At 43.2% G+C, this 22734-nt stretch overlaps 1 protein-coding gene across 1 annotated transcript in view; it reads left to right on the top strand.

Moving 5' to 3' along the window:
* Positions 1–22734, top strand: part of vwa8 (von Willebrand factor A domain containing 8) — a 97232-nt gene that overhangs the window by 58807 nt on the left and 15691 nt on the right. The window contains exons 38-39 of the mRNA XM_055870343.1: positions 5835–5943; positions 6055–6211. Coding sequence (XP_055726318.1) covers positions 5835–5943; positions 6055–6211 — 266 coding nt within the window. The remainder of the gene's footprint in view (positions 1–5834; positions 5944–6054; positions 6212–22734) is intronic.

The following is a 22734-nucleotide window of genomic DNA, read 5'->3' as shown; positions in this document are numbered from 1 at the left end:
TGGAACACAGATCGTGAGGCATAAAGTATTACAAGCCCTAGAAATATCCAAAGGACGAACAATGAGACACTTTTTATTATGAGACCAAGCGAGATGGGCATGGTTACTGTGGGAACATGTAGGTTTGAGCTAGTATGATGTCATTTTTTAACTTTACCTGCGTCGGTGTTTTTTGGGTATATTTGGCTGTTTTCACTGCACAGCATTTAGAAATGGTCCCTTTTCAGGTTTAAAAGAAGTCTGCTAAATGCTAACTCCTGTTCGTATAAGCTGCTAGCATAGTTAGCATATAGAAATCAGTCATGGTAGTCAAAGTAGTTTTGAACTGTAATGCAGTTGATTGGTGATGACATGAACATGTGTTGGGGTTGACATCCATACACGCATTATACCCTGATTTCTACCTCAACATAGTATGAAATATACATATAAGCAATCTGCCAATGTGCCCTTGAGCAAGGCATTTAACCCTAATTGCTACTGTAAGTCGCTCTGGATAAAAACTCCTTCTTTTATCCAAATGTAAAATGTCAAATTAACAATAGCCAAAATGTAGGCACATTTTGCTAGGGGGCACTGAGGAGATTGGGGATATTTTCCCCCACGACATCTTTCCCCCACGCGTTTCCATGGCACTTCCATTGTTTTGGTCGAGTTCCATTGACCTCTTTGCCGCATCTATAGCTCACTATGACCTCATAATGGCCCTATTGTGTGTATGTGTTCTCTGAAGCATCTGCCGTAGTGAAGAGGGTGTGCTGTCTCTTTCTGACATTTCTTCTTTACACCATTCCTGAAATCACCCATCAACACACACACTTACATACATCAACACTATACCGGACAATGATATCTGTACTGATCTTATGTTCTCGCTACAGTTCTGCTTGGCCAAGCCAGTCACACAACTCACTCACTCACTCACTCACTCACTCACTCACTCACACACACACACACACACACACACACACACACACACACACACACACACACACACACACACACACACACACACACACACACACACACACACACACACACACACACACACACACACACACACACACACACACAGAGAAAGACTCTCAACACCCACCCTTAGCAAGGAATTCCCCCATGCCAGGGATGTTGACTGGATACTGGCGACGAATGGAATTCGACCATCCCTCCCTCTCCTCAGAGATCCCAGTCATTTCAATGTAGAACAAAATGGTTTCACCCAGTAGTCTCTATAGGAGTAAACAGAGGGGTTAAAAGGTTGTTTGCTGTTGCTTATTACCCTTTCTCTAATCTGTTAGTCAAACACACCATACCTGGCAGGGGAGAGGACATACACAAGCAACCTATGGATAAGGCAACATCCTTACTGGCTAATACACACGTGCTACCGAAATGTGTATATCTTAAATGCTTCTTAGCTTGTGCTGGCACTGCATTTTGGTAGGAATGCTATAGTGTAGGTTTGGTACAGGTCCAGATGGATCAGATATATTTTGGGCCGGTACCACCTGTGAGGCTGTCTTGGGCTCTCTCTCTTTCGCTTGGCCAGCGGGTAATGTGAGCAGTTGAAGTGAGGGGAAGTGACCAGACACACACTTTAGCTGTGGCCCAGTACCCTACTGATTCACCCCTTACTCGCAGCAGCGGGGAGCCGGAATGGAGACACATGTCAGCCTCTACAGGCACACACAACCCAAGACGGAGACTCATGCACCATCAGACGCCCTTATACGGGTGCTAGTGATTTACTGTATGGCGTCTATAAATCACGCATGTCACTTGTTTACTGACACTGGTGACTCAACATGAGTCATGCTCGGACACATTTTTTACTGACACTCATGAGCCAGAATGGAGTCCCAGTCAGTCTCCCTTTACAGGTGCTGATGCATCAAAATGGAGACACGTGTTCGCCACCTTTCACCTCTTCACCTCTTCCTCTGAAGGTTTCCTCTGAAGTCTAGTTCCTCTGAAGTCTAGTTCCTCTGAAGTCTAGTTCCTCTGAATGTTTCCTCTGAAGTCTAGTTCCTCTGAAGGTTTCCTCTGAATGTTTCCTCTGAATGTTTCCTCTGAATGTTTCCTCTGAAGTCTAGTTCCTCTGAAGTCTAGTTCCTCTGAATGTTTCCTCTGAAGTCTAGTTCCTCTGAAGGTTTCCTCTGAATGTTTCCTCTGAAGTCTAGTTCCTCTGAAGTCTAGTTCCTCTGAAGGTTCCTCTGAAGGTTTCCGCTGAAGGTTTCCACTGAAGGTTTCCTCTGAAGGTTTCCTCTGAAGGTTTCCGCTGAAGGTTTCCGCTGAAGGTTTCCTCTGAAGGTTTCCGCTGAATGTTTCCTCTGAATGTTTCCTCTGAATGTTTCCTCTGAAGTCTAGTTCCTCTGAAGTCTAGTTCCTCTGAAGTCTAGTTCCTCTGAATGTTTCCTCTGAAGTCTAGTTCCTCTGAAGGTTTCCTCTGAATGTTTCCTCTGAATGTTTCCTCTGAAGTCTAGTTCCTCTGAAGTCTAGTTCCTCTGAAGGTTCCTCTGAAGGTTTCCGCTGAAGGTTTCCACTGAAGGTTTCCTCTGAAGGTTTCCTCTGAAGGTTTCCGCTGAAGGTTTCCGCTGAAGGTTTCCTCTGAAGGTTTCCTCTGAAGGTTTCCGCTGAAGGTTTCCGCTGAATGTTTCCTCTGAAGTCTAGTTCTCTGAAGGTTCCTCTGAAGGTTTCTGCTGAAGGTTTCCACTGAAGGTTTCCTCTGAAGGTTTCCTCTGAAGGTTTCCTCTGAAGGTTTCCTCTGAAGGTTTCCTCTGAAGGTTTCCGCTGAAGGTTTCCTCTGAAGGTTTCCGCTGAAGGTTTCCGCTGAAGGTTTCCGCTGAATGTTTCCTCTGAAGTCTAGTTCTCTGAAGGTTCCTCTGAAGGTTTCCTCTGAAGGTTTCCTCTGAAGGTTTCCTCTGAAGGTTTCCTCTGAAGGTTTCCGCTGAAGGTTTCCGCTGAAGGTTTCCTCTGAAGGTTTCCGCTGAAGGGTTCCGCTGAAGGTTTCCACTGAAGGTTTCCGCTGAAGGTTTCCGCTGAAGGTTTCCGCTGAAGGTTTCCGCTGAAGGTTTCCTCTGAAAGTTTTCCTTTCACACTGCCACCTCTAGCTTTTTATGGGTTTAGGGTCGGGTTGCTTGAAAGCACTTTGTGATAAATGTGTCTTGCAAAAATACATTGAAAATGTACCTTGCCAAAGAAACTGGGGACCTGACGGCACAAACTTCCTGGGTGAAGGACAAAGAGCCACATGATGAATATGAAGTGTGTGTGTGTGTGTGTGTGTGTGTGTGTGTGTGTGTGTGTGTGTGTGTGTGTGTGTGTGTGTGTGTGTGTGTGTGTGTGTGTGTGTGTGTGTGTGTGTGTGTGTGTGTGTGTGTGTGTGTGTGTGTGTGTGTGTGTGTGTGTGTGTACACGTGTGTGGCACACAGAATGCATCCATCTCCATGTATGGGAGCAGGTATGCAGGTCTGCTACAACCATGTGAGTGCGCACACACACACACACACACGTGTGTAACAGGAGAGGTGTCCTAAGAGTTCTTCTATGACGTTCGTTAGTCACCTTTGGTCTTTTACTTCAGTACTGGGCTATGGCACGTTTATGAAACACACACACACACACACACACTCTCTCTCTCTCCCCTGCAGTTGTCTACACGCACACTCCTGTATAAAAGAGCAGACATGGCCTTATCTCTCTCTGATACAATTAGTAATGAGTCATACCCCCTCTCTGTCTCTCTGTCTCGCTCCCTCTTCCAGTTCTCTGCTGCCAGTGACTGGAACGAATTGCAAAAATCGCTGAAGCTGGAGACTTATATTTCCCTCACTAACTTTAAACATCAGCTATTTGAGCAGTTAACCGATCACTGCAGCTGTACATAGCCCATCTGTAAATAGCCCATCCAATCTACCTACCTCATCCCGTACTGTTTTTATTTACTTTTCTGCTCTTTTGCACACCAGTATCTCTACTTGCACATCATCATCTGCTCATCTATCAATCCAGTGTAAATCTGCTAAACTGTAATTACTTCGCTACTATGGCCTATTTATTGCCTTACCTCCTCACGCCATTGGCACACACTGTATATAGACTACTGTATATAGACTTTCTTTTTTTTCTATTGTGTTATTGACTATACACTTGTTTATTCCATGTGTAACTCTGTTGTTGTTTGTGTCGAACCTGTTCTCAACTGGCCTACCTGGTTAAATAAAGGTGAAATCAAATAAAAATATCAGGCTTAGCTGTATAATCTGCCCTACTGTATATATAGAGCTCAGCCTATAGACTGAACCAAGGGCTCAGCCCACAGGGCTCTGCTAGAAAGTGTGTCACATTGTAGAGCCTCTACCCCACAGCAGACTCCATGTAGCTGGATATTTCATGTCATATTGGCAGTCATAATATATGCAATTTAGCAAGCGCTTTTATCCAAAGCGACGTACAGTCGTGCCTGCACACATTTTACGTACGGTGGTCCCGGGAATCGAACCCACTATCCTGGCGTTGCAAGCGCCATGCTCCACCAACCTGAGGTAGACATTCAGACTCCTTGTACACAGAATGACAGGGTCGGAACTTGATGCCATAGGGACAGTTGAGAAGGTGGGGTCCGGCCAGGGGAATGTTCCTCTCAGATTAGGCTGAATTAACACATTCAACGGCTCACTCCATGATACAGCAAAAAACACTACAACAACATCAAAACACATCACACAAAGGGGAGTAACAGTCAAATCTTCACTTATTCAAGGAAAACTTTGTGTCAGATTATATGAGAACATTTGAGTTGGACACATCAGGGGTCAAATTGCTCTAAGATTCTGAGTTGAATCCACATCTTAGTCCGTGTCATGGTGCCTGGCTTCCAAGACTGTGATCTTGACTTAGCCAGAGTGTATGTGTGATCTTGGCAGAGAGGAGAGTGTGAATAAGAGAGAGTATGTGAGCAGCGCACAAGTGTGTGTGTGTGTGTGTGGGGGATCTTGGCTGAGAGAGTGTCACTGAGCGGGAACTCAAATGCTAGGGGCCCTGACCTCTCTCCTGCTCCCCCTCTCTCCGCTGGATGGATACAGAGCCTGATCTGTCCATCCTGTCTTCAGTGAAAGAGAAGAGAGAGAAATTGCACATTCTCTCCATATCTAGCTGAATGAAAGAGAGTACTCTGAGATGTGGAGCTGTGTGTTGCTGTGTACTGCATACTGATAGAGCTCTGGTGGAAAACATCTACAGCTGAAGAGGCTTTGGGATCGTTTCTTTTTTTTCACCGGCCATAAGAGTACTCTTCACCCTCTCTCATTCTCGCTCCTTCTCTTCAATACCCCTTCTCTGTCGCTCTGTCTCTCTCCCTCTCTGTCTCTCTCTGTCTCTCTCCCTCTGTCTCTCTCCCTCTCTCTCTCTCTCCCTCTCTGTCTCTCTCTGTCTCTCTCCCTCTCTGTCTCTCTCCCTCTCTGTCTCTCTCCCTCTGTCTCTTTCGCTCTCTCTCTCCCTGTCCGTCTCTCCCCCTCTCCCCCTCTCTGTCTCTCTCCCTCCCTCTCTGTCTCTCTCCCTCTCTGTCTCTCTCCCTCTCTGTCTCTCTCCCTCTATCTCTTTCTCTCTCCCTGTCTCTCTTTCTCTCTCTGTCTCTCTCCCTGTCTCTCTCTCTGTCTCTCTTTCTCTCTTTGTCTCTCTTTCTCTCTCTGTCTCTCTCTCTGTCTCTCAGATCATTTGGAGAAACAATAAATGACTACTAATTAACCGAAATACAAACTGACATCTCCTTTCTTCTTTTCCCTCTCCTCCTCTACCTCTCTCTCTCTCTCTCTGTCGCTCTCTCTCTCTCTCAGATTACCGTCCAGAGGGACAGTGGTCTGGATGTGACGGCCCCCAAACACGGCAAGGTAGACCCCAAAAACGCCCCCCATGTAGGGGGCAATCAGTGGGCCGGGGGTACAGGTGGGTCGACACTTTGGGTCAGATGATAGTAATAACAGGCAATTAAATGTGCAATAAAATGTGTGTGTTTCTGTGCGTCTGTGATGTGTAATATTTCTGTTTGTCCTGTAGGGGGCAGAGACACAGCTGGCCTAGGTGGCAAAGGGGGACCCTACCGTTTAGATGCGGGTCACAAGGTGCACCAGTTGTCCAAGGCTGAGATTGATGCTATCCCTGAGGATGTCCGCAGAGCAGCCAGAGAGATGGGAGAGAAGGCCTTCAAAGCCAGGTGTGTGCGCACGCGCGTGGGTGGGTGTCGGTAAACCTTTGCCTGTGCCTCTGTGATGCACAGTGTGTGTAACTGATAGGCCAAGTATAAAGGAGAGCTCCAGTAAGGCTTTATGTTTGGACACCCAGAGGGGCTCCTCCTGAACAGCTATCCCTGGTATGTGGCTCTAACCTGGGCTACGATGGAACGGAGCTGGGGCCTGGATGAATGCTGCGATTGATCCTCCTGGCAAAGGGTCTGGATGGTTGTGTGTGTGTGTGTGTGTGTGTGTGTGTGTGTGTGTGTGTGTGTGTGTGTTCAGGATATGGGGTTGAGAGGACACAACTTTCAACAGCAATGAAGGCTCCCTCTGTTCTCTTCCTCTACTTTCTCTGCTTTTTCCCCCCTTTTTCTCATCTCTTTTTCGGTGCCCCTGCTCCAACACTGGCAGCTTTTACCCTAACCTGCTCTCTCTCTCTCTCTGGCTCTCTCTCTCTCCCTCTCTCGCTCTCTCTCTCCCTCCCTCTCCCTGCCTTTCTCCCTCTCTCCCCGTGTCCTTCTCTCTCCCTCCCTCTCTCGTTCTCCTTATAGTGTCAGTGACAGGCCTAGTGTAAGCCATGTTGTTACATACTGATAGTCACGTTCCAAATAGCTGTGACAGTAGAACCATTTCTCCATACTAGATCATCACTCATGACTAGGGTTGCAAAATACAATAAATTCCCTGCAATATTCCCTACAATTCCCTACAATAAATTCCCTGGTTTTCTGAAATCCTGGTTGGAGATTTCCCGGAATCAGGAGGGAATAAGTGGGATTTCTGTAAGACCAGGGATTTAATTGAAAGCAACATGTGAAGACGAGTTTTCTCGGTGCTCAGATCCAGGGCGAACAATTTACTATTAATACTTGACCAACACCTCCCCCACCGTGTTCATTTTGTAACATTTCATTGGCTAAGGTGGAGTCAATATCCACTGACCTATCCACACAAATATCTATTCTCACAACCGAGGTCAACATAAAGATCGACTCCGTTAATGAAGACTTGGCGAGACACGACACCCGTCTGAATAGCCTGGAAGAAGGCGCCAATATTTACTCCGACAAAATGGTGACACTGGAAGAGCGAGTCACCCGGCTATCATCAGATGTCGTCAAACTCACTTCCAAGGATGAGGACCTCGAGAACAGACAGCGTATATATACAGTTCAAGTTTGAAGTTTACACACACTTAGGTTGGGGGAAAAATGCCATGGTGGTGAAGTAAATACAAAATAGCAAGTCAAACACTGGAATGGTTGATTTGCAGTGGAAGAATGTGCAAAGTAGAGATAGAAATAATGGGGTGCAAAGGAGCTAAATAAATAAATACAGTAGGGAAAGAGGTAGTTGTTTGGGCTAAATTATAGATGGGCTATGTACAGGTGCAGTAATCTATGAGCTGCTCTGACAGCAGGTGTTTAAAGCTAGTGGGGGAGATAAGTGTTTCCAGTTTCAGAGATTTTTGTAGTTCGTTCCAGTCAATGGCAGCAGAGAACTGGAAGGAGAGGCGGCCAAAGGAAGAGTTGGTTTTGGGGGTGACCAGAGATATATACCTGCTGGAGTGCGTGCTACAGGTGGGTGCTGCTATGGTGACCAGCGAGCTGAGATAAGGGGGGACTTTACCTAGCAGCGTCTTGTAAATGACCTGGAGCCAGTGGGTTTGGCGACGAGTATGAAGCGAGGGCCAGCCAACGAGAGTGTACAGGTCGCAGTGGTGGGTAGTATATGGGGCTTTGGTGACAAAACGGATGGCACTGTGATAGACTGCATCCAATTTATTGAGTAGGGTATTGGAGGATATTTTGTAAATTACATCACCGAAGTCGAGGATTGGTAGGATGGTCAGTTTTACAAGGGTATGTTTGGCAGCATGAGTGAAGGATGCTTTGTTGCGGAATAGGAAGCCAATTCTAGATTTAACTTTGGATTGGAGATGTTTGATGTGAGTCTGGAAGGAGAGTTTACAGTCTAACCAGACACCTAGGTATTTGTAGTTGTCCACATATTCTAAGTCAAAGCCGTCTAGAGTAGTGATGTTGGACAGGCGGGCAGGTGCAGGCAGCGATCGGTTAAAGAGCATGCATTTAGTTTTACTTGTATTTAAGAGCAATTGGAGGCCATGGAAGGAGAGTTGTATGGCATTGAAGCTCGCCTGGAGGGTTGTTAACACAGTGTCCAAAGAAGGGCCAGAAGTATACAGAATGGTGTCGTCTGCGTAGAGGTGGATCAGAGACTCACCAGCAGCAAGAGCGACATCATTGATGTATACAGAGAAGAGAGTCAGTCCAAGAATTGAACCCTGTGGCAACCCCATTGAGACTGCCAGAGGCCCGGGCAACAGACCCTCCGATTTGACACACTGAACTCTATCAGAGAAGTAGTTGGTGAACCAGGCGAGACAATCATTTGAGAAACCAAGGCTGTCGAGTCTGCCGATGAGGATGTGGTGATTGACAGTCGAAAGCCTTGGCCAGGTCAATGAATACGGCTGCACAGTATTGTTTCTTATCGATGGCGGTTAAGATATCGTTTAGGACCTTGAGCGTGGCTGAGGTGCACCCATGACCAGCTCTGAAACCAGATTGCATAGCGGAGAAGGTATGGTGGGATTCGAAATGGTCGGTAATCTGTTTGTTGACTAGGCTTTCGAAGACCTTAGAAAGGCAGGGTAGGATAGAAATAGGTCTGTAGCAGTTTGGGTCAAGAGTGTCTCCCCCTTTGAAGAGGGGGATGACCGCAGCTGCTTTCCAATCTTTGGGAATCTCAGACGCCACGAAAGAGAGCTTGAACAGGCTAGTAATAGGGGTGGCAACAATTTCAGCAGATAGTTTTAGAAAGAAAGTGTCCAGATTATCTAGCCCGGCTGATTTGTAGGGGTCCAGATTTTGCAGCTCTTTCAGAACATCAGCTGACTGGATTTGGGGGAAGGAGAAATGGGGAAGGTTTGGGCGAGTAGCTGTGGGGGTTGCAGTGCTGTTGACCGGGGTAGGGGTAGCCAGGTGGAAAGCATGGCCAGCCGTAGAAAAATGCTTATTGAAATTCTCAAGTATAGTGGATTTGTCGGTGGTGACAGTGTTTCCTATCTTCAGTGCAGTGGGCAGCTGGGAGGAGATGTTCTTATTCTCAATGGACTTAACAGTGTCCCAGAACTTTTTTGAGTTTGTGTTGCAGGAAGCAAATTTCTGCTTGAAAAAGCTAGCCTTGGCTTTTCTAACTGCCTGTGTATATTGGTTTCTAGCTTCCCTGAAAAGTTGCATATCACGGGGGCTGTTCGATGCTAATGCAGAACGCCATAGGATGTTTTTGTGTTGGTTAAGGGCAGTCAGGTCTGGAGAGAACCAAGGGCTATATATGCTCCTGGTTATACATTTCTTGAATGGGGCATGCTTATTTAAGATGGCGAGGAAGGCATTTAAAAAAAAATAACCAGGCATCCTCTACTGACGGGATGAGATCAATATCCTTCCAGGATACCCCGGCCAGGTCGATTAGAAAGGCCTGCTCGCTGAAGTGTTTCAGGGAGCGTTTGACAGTGATGAGTGGAGGTCGTTTGACCGCTGACCCATTACGGATGCAGGCAATGAGGCAGTGATCCTTGAGATCTTGGTTGAAAACAGCAGATGTGTATTTTATTTATTTATTTATTTATTTATTTTATTTTTTTCGGGGGGTGGATCAACTTAATATTGCGGAAAGAATGTTGCTTCCAATGTAATTGTCTGCATCATTTCCAATCCCCCATATTTTTGGGGGTAAATATATATATCCTTTCCCGTATGCATACATATACACATATATACATACACATACCTACATAGACATACATACTTTTTTAAAGAGTATACCTTTATTATTATTCCCAGCAAACCCTACCACCGATCCCCCAATTGGAGTAAACTGATAAACATTTCTGTTTTTACCTTCAATTTATACATCTTATACACCTTTTACAGACACAGTCTACTTTATAATAGTTCTCTCTTGTTTGTTCTTAGTCCTTCCTCTATTTCTGTTGTCCATCCAGTTTGATTTCCACTTGTAACTGTGCTATTTCACAATAGCTCTGCACCTATACACATTTCACAGATCCCGTATGCCCTACATTGTTTATCTTGTTATTAGTCCCACCCTTCAGCTCCACTCAACCTTTCCCATCTATCTTCCAACATCATCCATTTCGGATTTTTATTTGCCTTATATTTTTCAACTGTGCTGTGATGCTTCACAAAAGATTTGAATCTTCCTATTCTCATAGCTTCCACGGATTGTAAATTAAAAATAAACATTTTTGCTAAAATAATTATTATATTATTGATTGATTGACTATGGCTTTTCAAATCCCCCAGTATTGCTATCTGTAGCGTTAGTTCTACGCAAATGTTGCAATTCTTCAACCATTCCTGGACCTGTGACCAAAAACGAACTACATGCGGACAATACCGAAATAAATGGTCTAATGACTCTGCCTCCTCACAGCAGAATCTACAGAGCTGAGAAGATTGTATCCCCCATATATATAACATTCTATTAGTTGCAAGAATTTTGTACAATAATTTAAATTGAAAAATTAGAAGTTTTGAATCCGGCGTTGTTTTGCGTATCAATTCATAAACCATGTGCCATGGAATGGGTACATCGAAAATCTCTTCCCAACTATTTTGCAATTTATATGGCACAGCTGTAAGTTTTTTGGTCCTTAAATGAAATTGGTATATGTTTTTATTTATCACACTTTTCTTTAACCATTTATGTTCTTTAATATAAGGCCGACATACAAGTTCCTTACTTTTATCCCCTTCCACCTGCCTCTTCCATTTTTGTGGTAATGCTGCAATTAATTGGTTGTAATTTTGGGTAGAGCAGACATTTCCATATGTCTGTGTTAGCTGCATGTGTGACATTACTCCACCAGTCCTATTTATGATATCATTCACAAAAATTCTACCTTTTTTAAACATTTCTTCGATAAATACAGTTTTTTTATCAATTACTATATTTGAATTTAACCACAAGATTTGTTGTACTATTTGTTCCGTCCTTTCAGGTGGATTAAACTGAAATTGCAACCAACTTTCTAAGGCTTGTTTAAAAAATAAAGATATTTTGGAAATTATTTCCTTTTCAAGCAACCGAAAGTGAGCAGGTGTAATCTGAATAAAGGGAAAAAGGCCCTTCTTGAACATAGGATGAGACATTCGTACCAATCTACTAGAGAACCAGTTTGGATTTAAGTATAACTTTTGTATGACTGATTCCTTTAGTGAGAGGTCTAATGCTTTAATATTTAATAATTTCTGCCCTCCGAATTCATATTCGTTATATAAATAGGACCTTTTAATTTTATCTGGCTTGCCGTTCCAAATAAAATGGAATATTTTTTGTTCATATAATTTAAAAAGCAGGTCACTAGGTGTAGGCAAAACCATAAGCAAATAGGTAAACTGTGATATGATTAAAGAGTTAATCAGGGTGATTTTCCCACAAATAGACAGGTATTTTCCTTTCCATGGTAGCAAGATCTTATCTATTTTTGCTAACTTTCTATAAAAATTTATTGGAGTGAGATCATTTCTTTCTTTTGGGATTTGTATACCGAGTATGTCCACATCACCGTCAGACCATTTAATTGGTAAACTACATGGCAATGTAAAATGTGTATTTTTTAGTGATCCAATACGTAATATGGTACATTTATCATAATTTGGTTTTAATCCAGAGAGGATAGCAAATGTATCTAGATCCTCTAAGAGGCCGTGGAGAGATTCTAGTTGTGGTTTTAAAAGAAAACATGAATCATCAGCGTACAATGACACCTTAGTTTTTAGGCCCTGGATTTCTAATCCCTTAATATTAATGTTTGATCTAATTTTAACAGCTAACATTTCGATGGCAATAATAAATAGATATGCCGATAGTGGACAAGCTTGTTTTACTCCTCTAGATAGTTTAAAACTCTCTGAGGTGTAGCCATTATTTACTATTTTACACCTAGGGTTACTATACATAATTTTTACCCATTTTATAAGAGATTCCCCAAAATTGAAATATTCTAGGCATTTATATATAAACTCCAGTCGTACTTTATCAAAAGCCTTTTCAAAATCAGCTATGAAAACCAGGCCTGGTGTCCCCGATATTTCATAGTGTTCTATTGTTTCCAGTACTTGCCTTATATTATCTCCAATGTATCGTCCATGTAAAAAACCTGTCTGATTAGGATGAATAATATCTGACAACTTTTTTTATTCTATGCGCCAAGCATTTTGCTAGGATTTTTGCATCACAACACTGAAGTGTAAGAGGTCTCCAATTTTTTAAATGGACTGGATCTTTATATATACCACTTGGGTCCTGTTTCAGTAATAATGATATCACACCTTCTTGTTGCGTGTCTGATAATCTATCATTTATATAGGAGTGGTTAAAACAAGCTAATAATGGTCCTTTGAGTATATCAAAAAAATGTTTGTATACTTCCACTGGTATGCCATCCAGTCCTGGAGTTTTCCCATCCTTAAAGGCCCCAATTGCATCATGTAGTTCCTCCTCTGTAATTAGGCCTTCACATGAGTCTTTCTGTACAGATGTTAATTTTACATTATTATTAGGGAAAAAATCCATACAATTAGTTTCAGTTAGTGGAGATTGAGGAGACTGAAACGAAAACATATTCTTAAAGTACTTTACTTCCTCTTTCAAAATATCATTTGGTGAATCATGCGTGACTCCATCTATTTGTAACAAGTTTTAATACGTTTTTTTTGGTAGCATTTCTATATTGACGATTGAAAAAGAATTTGGTGCATTTTTCCCCATATTCCATCCAGTTCGCTTTATTTTTATAATATATTACACTTTCTTGAATAAGTTCCTCCATTTCTTTTTGTTTTTCCTCTAACTTATTCTGTGCCTCTATGGTACCGTTTTTATTGTTATCTAACTGTACTGTTAGTCCTTCAATTTCCTTTGTTAATATGGACTCTTTTGATCGAAATTGCTTTTGTTTTATAGATGAGTACTGAATTGCATGGCCTCTAAAGGCACACTTAAAAGTGTCCCATACAATATGGGGATCTGCTGTACCTATGTTATGTCTAAAAATGTCAGTTATAAATTCTTCTGTCCTAGTTCTAAACAATGTATCATCTAGTAGGCTTTGATTAAATTTCCAAGATCCTCGCCCACGTGGAAATTCTGTAAGAGTAATATATATGCCAATTATGTGATGGTCCGACCGCATTCTGTCCCCTATCAAACACTTTTTAACTTTTGGTGCCAGAGAGAATGATATAAGAAAGTAGTCAAGGCGACTAGCTTGATTAAGTCTCCGCCATGTATATCTCACTAGGTCAGGGTATTTAAGTCTCCATATATCCACTAATTCCAATATATCCATGACATTCCTGATTTCCTTAAGTGCCTGAGGGTGATAGTTTGTAGTGTGATTTCCTTTCCGGTCCATAGAGGTATTTAAGACCGTATTAAAATCTCCCACTATAATAATAGATTCTAGTGTTGCTTGTAGAGTTGATACATTCTTATATATATTGTCAAAGAAGCTTGGATCATCATTATTCGGACCGTATAGGTTAATAAGCCATATATGTTTATTGTCCAATAACATATTAAAAATAATCCATCTACCTTGAGGATCTGTTTGGACAAGTTGCACATTTGGATCAAAGTTATTATTAATTAAAACCATCACCCCTTTTGAATTTCTTAGCCCATGGGAGAAATATTTTTTGCCCCCCCAGTTCTTTTTCCACAAAACTTCATCTAAAACTGTCGAATGGGTTTCCTGTAAACAGTAGATATTATAATCCTTCTCTTTTAGCCAGGTAAATACTGATCGTCTTTTCTTATTATCTGCTAAGCCATTACAATTGTAACTGGCTATACTTATTTCACCACTTACCATAATGAGACACACCTTTCAATTATTTTTATCAAAATATATGTTTGTAAACGTCCTATTAAAAAGTAACATAATGATTGAGTGTCTATATAGTTGTACCATGACATTTGCATCTCCACTAAGCAAACCTCCAATTGGTCCCCACTATTCCACCCGCCAAAAGCCCCCATCTCGAGTTGGGTTGTCACCCCAATGCCCGGCAGACCACCCCCGACCCCCCGCATCGCACAGCCCCGGACCGACTGGGATCCATCCTTCGAAAAGTGCACACAGCACCATCCACCGAACCGAAGCAGATCCATTGCCAAATGCATTTCCATCGCCCTCACCTCAATTTTTATTACATATTGCTGTGAATCATCCTCTATAGTCCCTAACATCTTTTACTTCTTCCTTCGCAACAGTTGCGGGATACACACATACACCCACACACATTCAGCCCTTACCCCCACACAACCATAAGCCCACCCTCTCAACAATTGCACTATCCCAGAGCCCAACTCAAGATGGGTCATGATTTACAAATGTACTTGCAGTTGCAGCTGCATGAGAAGGCCTGCAAGACCGCGCAAAAAATGAGCATAAATGTAGAGATTTATTTACCATTGTCACGTCCTAGATGATGGAGGTCAAATGTACACCTTCTTCCTGAAACACCCACAATACGGTCATCCATTTTGACCATGTTCCCAAGCATCTCCATGCAGTCCGATTGGTTTCGTGCCACCAGGGCCACAATAATATACCCCCTCTCTGAATGTCCGAGTGTGACCCCCTCCCCATGGGTTACTGCAGCTAGTGTTGCCAGCACTGCCACTGCCTGGGTGGGGGCACCCCACCGGAATCCCCACCGGCTAGGTACAAGGTCATCAAGGTTCTCATTAGCAGCTTTGAGAATTTCCTTGTTTATTATGCTCTCCCTTTAGGGGGCTTTGGCTTTGCAGGACCAACCCTGCCAAGCAGGCTCAGAATCTTGAGGGGGCAGTGCTGCTCTTGGTCCCTGACCTCATTTTGGCTGCATACAGACCGCATACAGCATGCACATAAAACAGTTAGGGACTTCTCCTTAGTATCTGGGCCATTCATGTGGGTGTCTAGGGTATAGGGCCATGGACCGTACCATTAAAATAGGATAATAAATAATTAGATATAATTTATTTTAAAAATGTAGTTCCCCATGATAGGACAATAAATAAATAAGACGTGTAATTCATTATAAAAGTATATCCATCATCTGAACAACATTGAAAGCCCTCTCATACCCGGCCCACAGCAATACACTGGCTCTGGGATATGCAACTATTTCATTACTCACTCACTCAACTTTCCAAACATAACAAATAAAAATAAACACACACCACACCATCCACACATACTGTGCCTTCTGTTTACTTAGTTTTTATCTTCACTATATAGAAATAGTGCTTGTGTTCAATTAATTATATGTGAAGATTTATAGAAAAGCTATATTTTGTATTGTATTGTTACAATCAGTAACCGGGCTTGAATTGTGTTTATTTTCCTCATCTATGAGAACTTTGTAATTTTTAAAATAACCATGGAGTAATCTTTGTGTCTCTGAACAACTGGTTATCAATATATAGTTTATCAACGACGAGAGCTACTCGTTTCGCTTTTAATCTATTTTCTTTGAAAATTGGATACAGAACTTTGCGCCGTTCTGCAATTTCTTTCGGAAACTGATCATTCATGCCAATTTTGGTCCCAGCAAGTCTTTTACCTAGGCTTTTAACCATTATTTTATCTTTAAATGAAGCAAATTTGGCAACGATTGGGCGTTCGTACCTCTGCCCTCTCTGTCCGAGGCGGTGTACACGTTCAAGTTGGATCTTATCGATAACTTTGCGCGGTATCTGAAGTGCTGCAAAAAGGAACTCTCTAACTACAGATTCAGGAACCTCTCCTTCTTTCTCTTGGATACCTGTAAGTACCAAATTCTCTCTCATGGATCTCGTTTGTATGTCCAGTAAGCATTCCTTCAGAACGTTGTTCTCCTTTTTAAATTCATTCATTTCGGTTTCAATCTTATTGACCGTCCCTTTTAGCGCGTGTGTTTCCTTCTCCAATGTCGCAGCTTTTTCATCACTCATCTCTAGGCTTGCTTTCAACTCTTTTATATCTTTACTAACTAATTCAAGTATACCCAGTTTGTCATTTATTGATTTTAACAGATCGGTTTCGACCTTTACCATTGCCGGTGTTGAGAATATTAGATCATCCGTGTCGGTTGAGGAGTCACGTTTTCGTTTTTGATTCGGTTCCCCTGTCTTATTCTCCGTCATGTTTGGGTGTTGCTTGTTTTCGTAATATTTGTCGATAAATGTCTCTAGTCTTAGGATTTGTTTTGTGTTATTATCCAGATTGAAGGTTATCACCCACCAGATTATTTAGTGCTAATATTTTAGTCTAATTTAGCAGATATTTCGAATATTATGTTTTATCTTGAGGTGCTCTACATAACTTCGTTCAGTCCGCCATTACCTTTACGTTACCTTTACGTCCGCCGTCTACGTCCTACGTCAAATGCTACGTGCTAGCAGATGTGTATTTAGAGGGCAGGTTGGTTAGGATGATATCTATGAGGGTCCCCGTGTTTACGGCTTTGGGGTGGTACCTGGTAGGTTCATTGATAATTTGTGTGAGATTGAGGGCATCAAGCTTAGATTGTAGGATGGCTGGGGTGTTAAGCATATTCCAGTTTAGGTCGCCTAGCAGCACGAGCTCTGAAGATAGATGGGGGGCAATCAGTTCACATATGGTGTCCAGAGCACAGCTGGGGGCAGAGGGTGGTCTATGTGGCTAAGGTGTGTGTGTGTGTGTGTGTGTGTGTGTGTGTGTGTGTGTGTGTGTGTGTGTGTGTGTGTGTGTGTGTGTGTGTGTGTGTGTGTGTGTGTGTGTGTGTGTGTGTGTGTGTGTGTGTGTGTGTGTGTGTGTATATTTTTTTTGTGTGTGTGTGTATATATATATATACACATACAGTGGGGAGAACAAGTATTTGATACACTGCCGATTTTGCAGGTTTTCCTACTTACAAAGCATGTAGAGGTCTGTAATTTTTATCATAGGTACACTTCAACTGTGAGAGACGGAATCTAAAACAAAAATCCAGAAAATCTTATTGTATGATTTTTAAGTAATTAATTAGCATTTTTTTGCATGACATAAGTATTTGATCACCTACCAACCAGTAAGAATTCCGGCTCTCAGAGACATGTTAGTTTTTCTTTAAGAAGCCCTCCTGTTCTCCACTCATTACCTGTATTAACTGCACCTGTTTGAACTCGTTACCTGTATAAAAGACACCTGTCCACACACTCAATCAAACAGACTCCAACCTCTCCACAATGGCCAAGACAAGAGAGCTGTGTAAGGACATCAGGGATAAAATTGTAGACCTGCACAAGGTTGGGATGGGCTACAGGACAATAGGCAAGCAGCTTGGTGAGAAGGCAACAACTGTTGGCGCAATTATTAGAAAATGGAAGAAGTTCAAGATGACGGTCAATCACCCTCGATCTGGGGCCCCATGCAAGATCTCACCTCGTGGGGCATCAATGATCATAAGGAAGGTGAGGGATCAGCCCAGAACTACACGGCAGGACCTGGTCAATGACCTGAAGAGAGCTGGGACCACAGTCTCAAAGAAAACCATTAGTAACACACTACGCCGTCATGGATTAAAATCCTGCAGCGCACGCAAGGTCCCCCTGCTCAAGCCAGCGCATGTCCAGGCCCGTCTGAAGTTTGCCAATGACCATCTGGATGATCCAGAGGAGGAATGGGAGAAGGTCATGTGGTCTGATGAGACAAAAATAGAGCTTTTTGGTCTCAACTCCACTCGCCGTGTTTGGAGGAAGAAGAAGGATGAGTACAACCCCAAGAACACCATCCCAACCGTGAAGCATGGAGGTGGAAACATCATTCTTTGGGGATGCTTTTCTGCAAAGGGGACATGACGACTGCACCGTATTGAGGGGAGGATGGATGGGGCCATGTATCGCGAGATCTTGGCCAACAACCTCCTTCCCTCAGTAAGAGCATTGAAGATGGGTCGTGGCTGGATCTTCCAGCATGACAACGACCCGAAACACACAGCCAGGGCAACTAAGGAGTGGCTCCCTAAGAAGCATGTCAAGGTCCTGGAGTGGCCTAGCCAGTCTCCAGACCTGAACCCAACAGAAAATCTTTGGAGGGAGCCGAAAGTCCGTATTGCCCAGCGACAGCCCCAGATCGTACTAACATTCATTTCTGATTACTATGACTCTGACAAATTCACATACTCTAGGCTCCACATGCTTTATCAGCTGGAACGTGAAAGGAATTAACCAGGTGGTCAAGCTTAGCCGAGTGTATGCTCATCTTAAGTCCGGACATTGTTTTTCTCCAAGAGACCCATCTCCGGTCCAGCGACCATGATAAACTAAAGAGAGGATAGGTAGAACAAATATTTCACTCCAACTTCGGTGCTAAGGCCAGAGGGGCAGCCATCCTTATCAGAAAAGGCACCCAGTTTGTCTCCTCCAAAGTCATTTCAGATACTAATGGCAGATATATTATAGTGATGGGGAAATTGTTTAGCACATGGGTTATTCTGGCTAACCTCTATGGTCCTAATTGGGATGATGCTAAATCTTTCCACTGACCTCATCGCAACAATTCCCGACCTTAACTCTCATCATTTGATATTGGGCGGAGATTTCAATTGTGTATTACATCCAAGTCTAAACAGATCCAGACCGAAGCCCAACAATGTGACTTTTTCCTGCTGGACAATAGAATTCTTCCTTTTGTAAATAACAGCTAATATACAGCATCGTTTTCTCAGACCATAGCCCTGTCCAGCTAGATATCCGCTTTCCGGACATGTACTGTGTCACAACACGTGTGGCGACTTGACCCACTACTACTATACAGGACAGTTGCATATTCAAACACATCTATTGCTAGCTAGTTTGTATGCTGTTGTATCGAAAATGTATTGTACAATCTGCAATGTTTGAATTTCCAACTTTAATTACTGAACAAGTAATTACATTATTGCCACCAGCCAGCAGTCTAAATGGCAGCATTGTGAGACCGTGTATAGCTTCCTGAAATGTTCTGCTTAACGTGAGAAAATTCCAACCAAATAGGCCTCCCAATAAACATTTATCCATCAGCTAAAGTAAAGCCATAGGCTACATGGCACCACAGAAAGCCCATCATCGATTCGATGGGCAGCCGCATAGACATGTCGCAATTTCAGCACCATGGACAGCGATCGGTAGTCTATACTTGGTGAGTGGCTGTCTGGCTGACGCATTAAAAAAATATAGATATTTTAGGGGGGAGGGGTGTCCAGAGAAACTGCATTACGCCAGTGGCTAAGATGCAGAGAGTCAGTGCAGGTGGTTAGTCCAGGTCAAGTGTTCAGCAGTCTGATGTCTTGTAGTTAGAAACGGTCTCTGTAATTTCTCTCTCTCTCTCTCTCTCTCTCTCTCTATATATATATATATATATATATATATATATATATATATATATAGATATATATATCTATCTATATAACTCTTTAATTTCTCTTAAACCATTATATGGTCTGTCTACTAGAAACTCATGGAAAATAAGGACACAGATAAAAAAAATGTATACTATATCAATTACCCAAGTTACCATAGATTGCCATTGATTACCGGTTAATAATCCAAGTGACTGATGATTCCGGTAACTTTGGTCAACTTTTACCGGTAGCTTTGCAACCTAAGTGAGCCACACCCTGGGTTCTTGTTGTTGTCCTGAAAAAGTATTCACTATTCTGTCCAGTATTCCCTTTTTTTCACCCCCCTTTTGGGCCATAGCTGGGGATAGCTGTTCTCTGTCTGGTCTGTGGAACGTTCTGGAGGAAGTAACCGTGGCTGCTGGAGAGTCACACAGGAATGTGTAGAGGGAACCATATCACCACTGGACTGCATAATGTCCGCAGAGAGAGTATGGGACTGTTGTGCAATATTGATTGTGTACCTTAAATAAAACTAACCAAATCCTGCGAGGAAATAGCAACAGTTTACATTCAAATCAAATTGTATTGGTCACATACACATGGTTAGCAGATGTTAATGCGAGTGTAGCAAAATGCTTGTGCTTCTAGTTCTGACAGTGCAGTAATATCTAACAAGTAATCTAACAATTCCACAACTACCTAATACACACAAATCTAAAGGGGTGAATGAGAATATGTACATATAAATATATAGATGAGCGATGGCCGAGCGGCATAGGCAAGGTGCAATAGATGGTATAAATTACAGTATAATCATATGACATAAGTAATGTAAGATATGTAAACATTATTAAAGTGGCATTATTTAAAGTAGCATTGTTTAAAGTGACTCGTGATCCATTTATTAAAGTGGCCAGTGATTGGGTCTCAATGTAGGCAGCAGGCTCTCTGATTTAGTGATTGCTGTTTAACAGTCTGATTGCCTTGAGATAGAAGCTGTTTATCAGTCTCTCCGTCCCAGCTTTGATGCACCTGTACTGACCTCGCCTTCTGGATGATAGCGGGGTGAACAGGCAGTGGCTCTGGTGGTTGTTGTCCTTGATGATCTTTTTGGCCTTCCTGTGACATCGGGTGCTGTAGGTGTCATGGAGGGCAGGGAGTTTGCCCCCGTGATGCGTTGCGCAAACCGCACCACCCTTTGGAGAGCCTTGCGGTTGAGGGTGGGTCAGTTGCCGTACCAGGCTGTGATACAGGATGCTCTCGATTGTGCATCTGTAAAAGTTTGTCAGGGTTTTGGGTGACAAGCCAAATTTCTTCAGCCCCCTGAGGTTGAAGAGGCGCTATTGCGCCTTCTTCACCACACTGTCTGTGTGGGTGGACCATTTTAGTTTGTCTGTGATGTGTATGTCGGGGAACTTGAAACTTTCCACCTTCTCCACTGTAGTCCCTTTGATGTGGATAGGGGGGTGCTCCCTCTGCTGTTTCCTAAAGTCCACGATCATCTCCTTTGTTTTGTTGACATTGAGGGAGAGGTTGTTTTCTTGACACCACACTCTGAGTGCCCTCACCTCCACCTTGTAGACTGTCTCGTCGTTGTTTGTAATCAAGCCCACTACTGTTGTGCTGTCTGCAAACTTGATGATTGAGTTGGAGGTGTGCATGGCCACGCAGTTGTGGGTGAACAGGGAGTACAGGAGGGGCTGAGAATGCATCCTTGTGGGGCCCCAGTGTTGAGGGTTAGCGAAATGGAGATGTTGTTTCCTACCTTCAGCACCTGGGGGCGGCCCGTCAGAAAGTCCAGGACCCCGTTACACAGGGCAGGGTTGAGACCCAGGGCCTCCAGCTTGATGATGAGCTTGGAGGGTACTATGGTATTGAAAATGTGCAGTCCTTGTTAGCAGGTCGAGGGGCACAGTTCTTGTTAGCGGGCCCGACGGTGGCACTGTATTATACTCAAACCAGGCAAAGAAGGTGTATAGTTTGTCTGGAAGAGTGACGTCGGTGTCGGAGAAGTGGCTGGTTTTCTTTTTGTAGTCCTTGATTAACTGTAGACCCTGCCACATACATCTTGTGTCTGAGCCGTTGAATTGAGACTCCACTTTGTCCCTGTACCAACAATTTTGCATGTTTGATTGCCTTGTGGAGGGAATAACTACACTGTTTATATTCAGCCATATTTCCAGACCTCTTTCCAAGGTTAAATGTGGTGGTTGCGCTTTCAGTTTTGAGCGAATGCCGCCATCCATCCACGGTTTCTGGATAGGGTAGGTTTTAATAGTCACAGTGGGTACAACATCTCCTATGCACTTCCTTATAAACTCTGCTGGTGTCTGCTTGAGGGGGAATGTACACAGCTGTGATGATAACTGACGAGAATTCTCTTGGGAGGTAATATGGCCGGCATTTGATTGTAAGGAATTCTAGGTCGGGTGAGCAGAAGGACTTGAGTTCCTGTATGTTGTTATGATTACACCATAAGTCGTTAATCATGAAGCATACACCCCCGCCCTTCCTCTTCCCAGAGAGGTGTTTATCTCAGTCTGCACGATGCATGGAGAAGCCCAGTGGCTGAGCCGATTCCGACAACATATCCCAAGAGAGCCATGTTTCTGTGAAACAGAGAACGTTACAATCTCTGATGTCTCTCTGGAAGGCAACCCTTGCTCGAATTTCGTCTACCTTGTTGTCAAGAGACTGGACATTGGCTAGTAGTATACTCGGTAGTGGTGGAAGATGTGCACGTCTAAGGAGTCTGAGCAGGAGGCCGCTCCTACTGCCCCTTCTGCGGCGCTGTTGTTTTGGGTCGGCTTCTGGGATTAGATCTGTTGTCCTGGGTGGTGGTCCAAACAAAGGATCCGCTCCGGGAAAGTCATATTCCTGGTCGTACTGTTGGTAAGTTGACCTTGCTCTTATATCCAATAGTTCTTCCCGGCTGTATGTAATAAGACTTAAGATTTCCTGGGGTAACAATGTAAGAAATAATACATAAAATACTGCATAGTTTCCTAAGGACTCGGAAGAGAGGCGACCATCTGTCGTCTCCATTTTGTCATACTTGTATATAAAGACGACATCTGGCC

The sequence above is a fragment of the Salvelinus fontinalis genome, chromosome 19 (assembly GCF_029448725.1).
Source record: "Salvelinus fontinalis isolate EN_2023a chromosome 19, ASM2944872v1, whole genome shotgun sequence".
Lineage (NCBI taxonomy): Eukaryota > Metazoa > Chordata > Actinopteri > Salmoniformes > Salmonidae > Salvelinus > Salvelinus fontinalis.
Note: the sequence above shows the minus strand (reverse complement) of the source record. Positions and strands in the feature narration are given on the sequence as shown.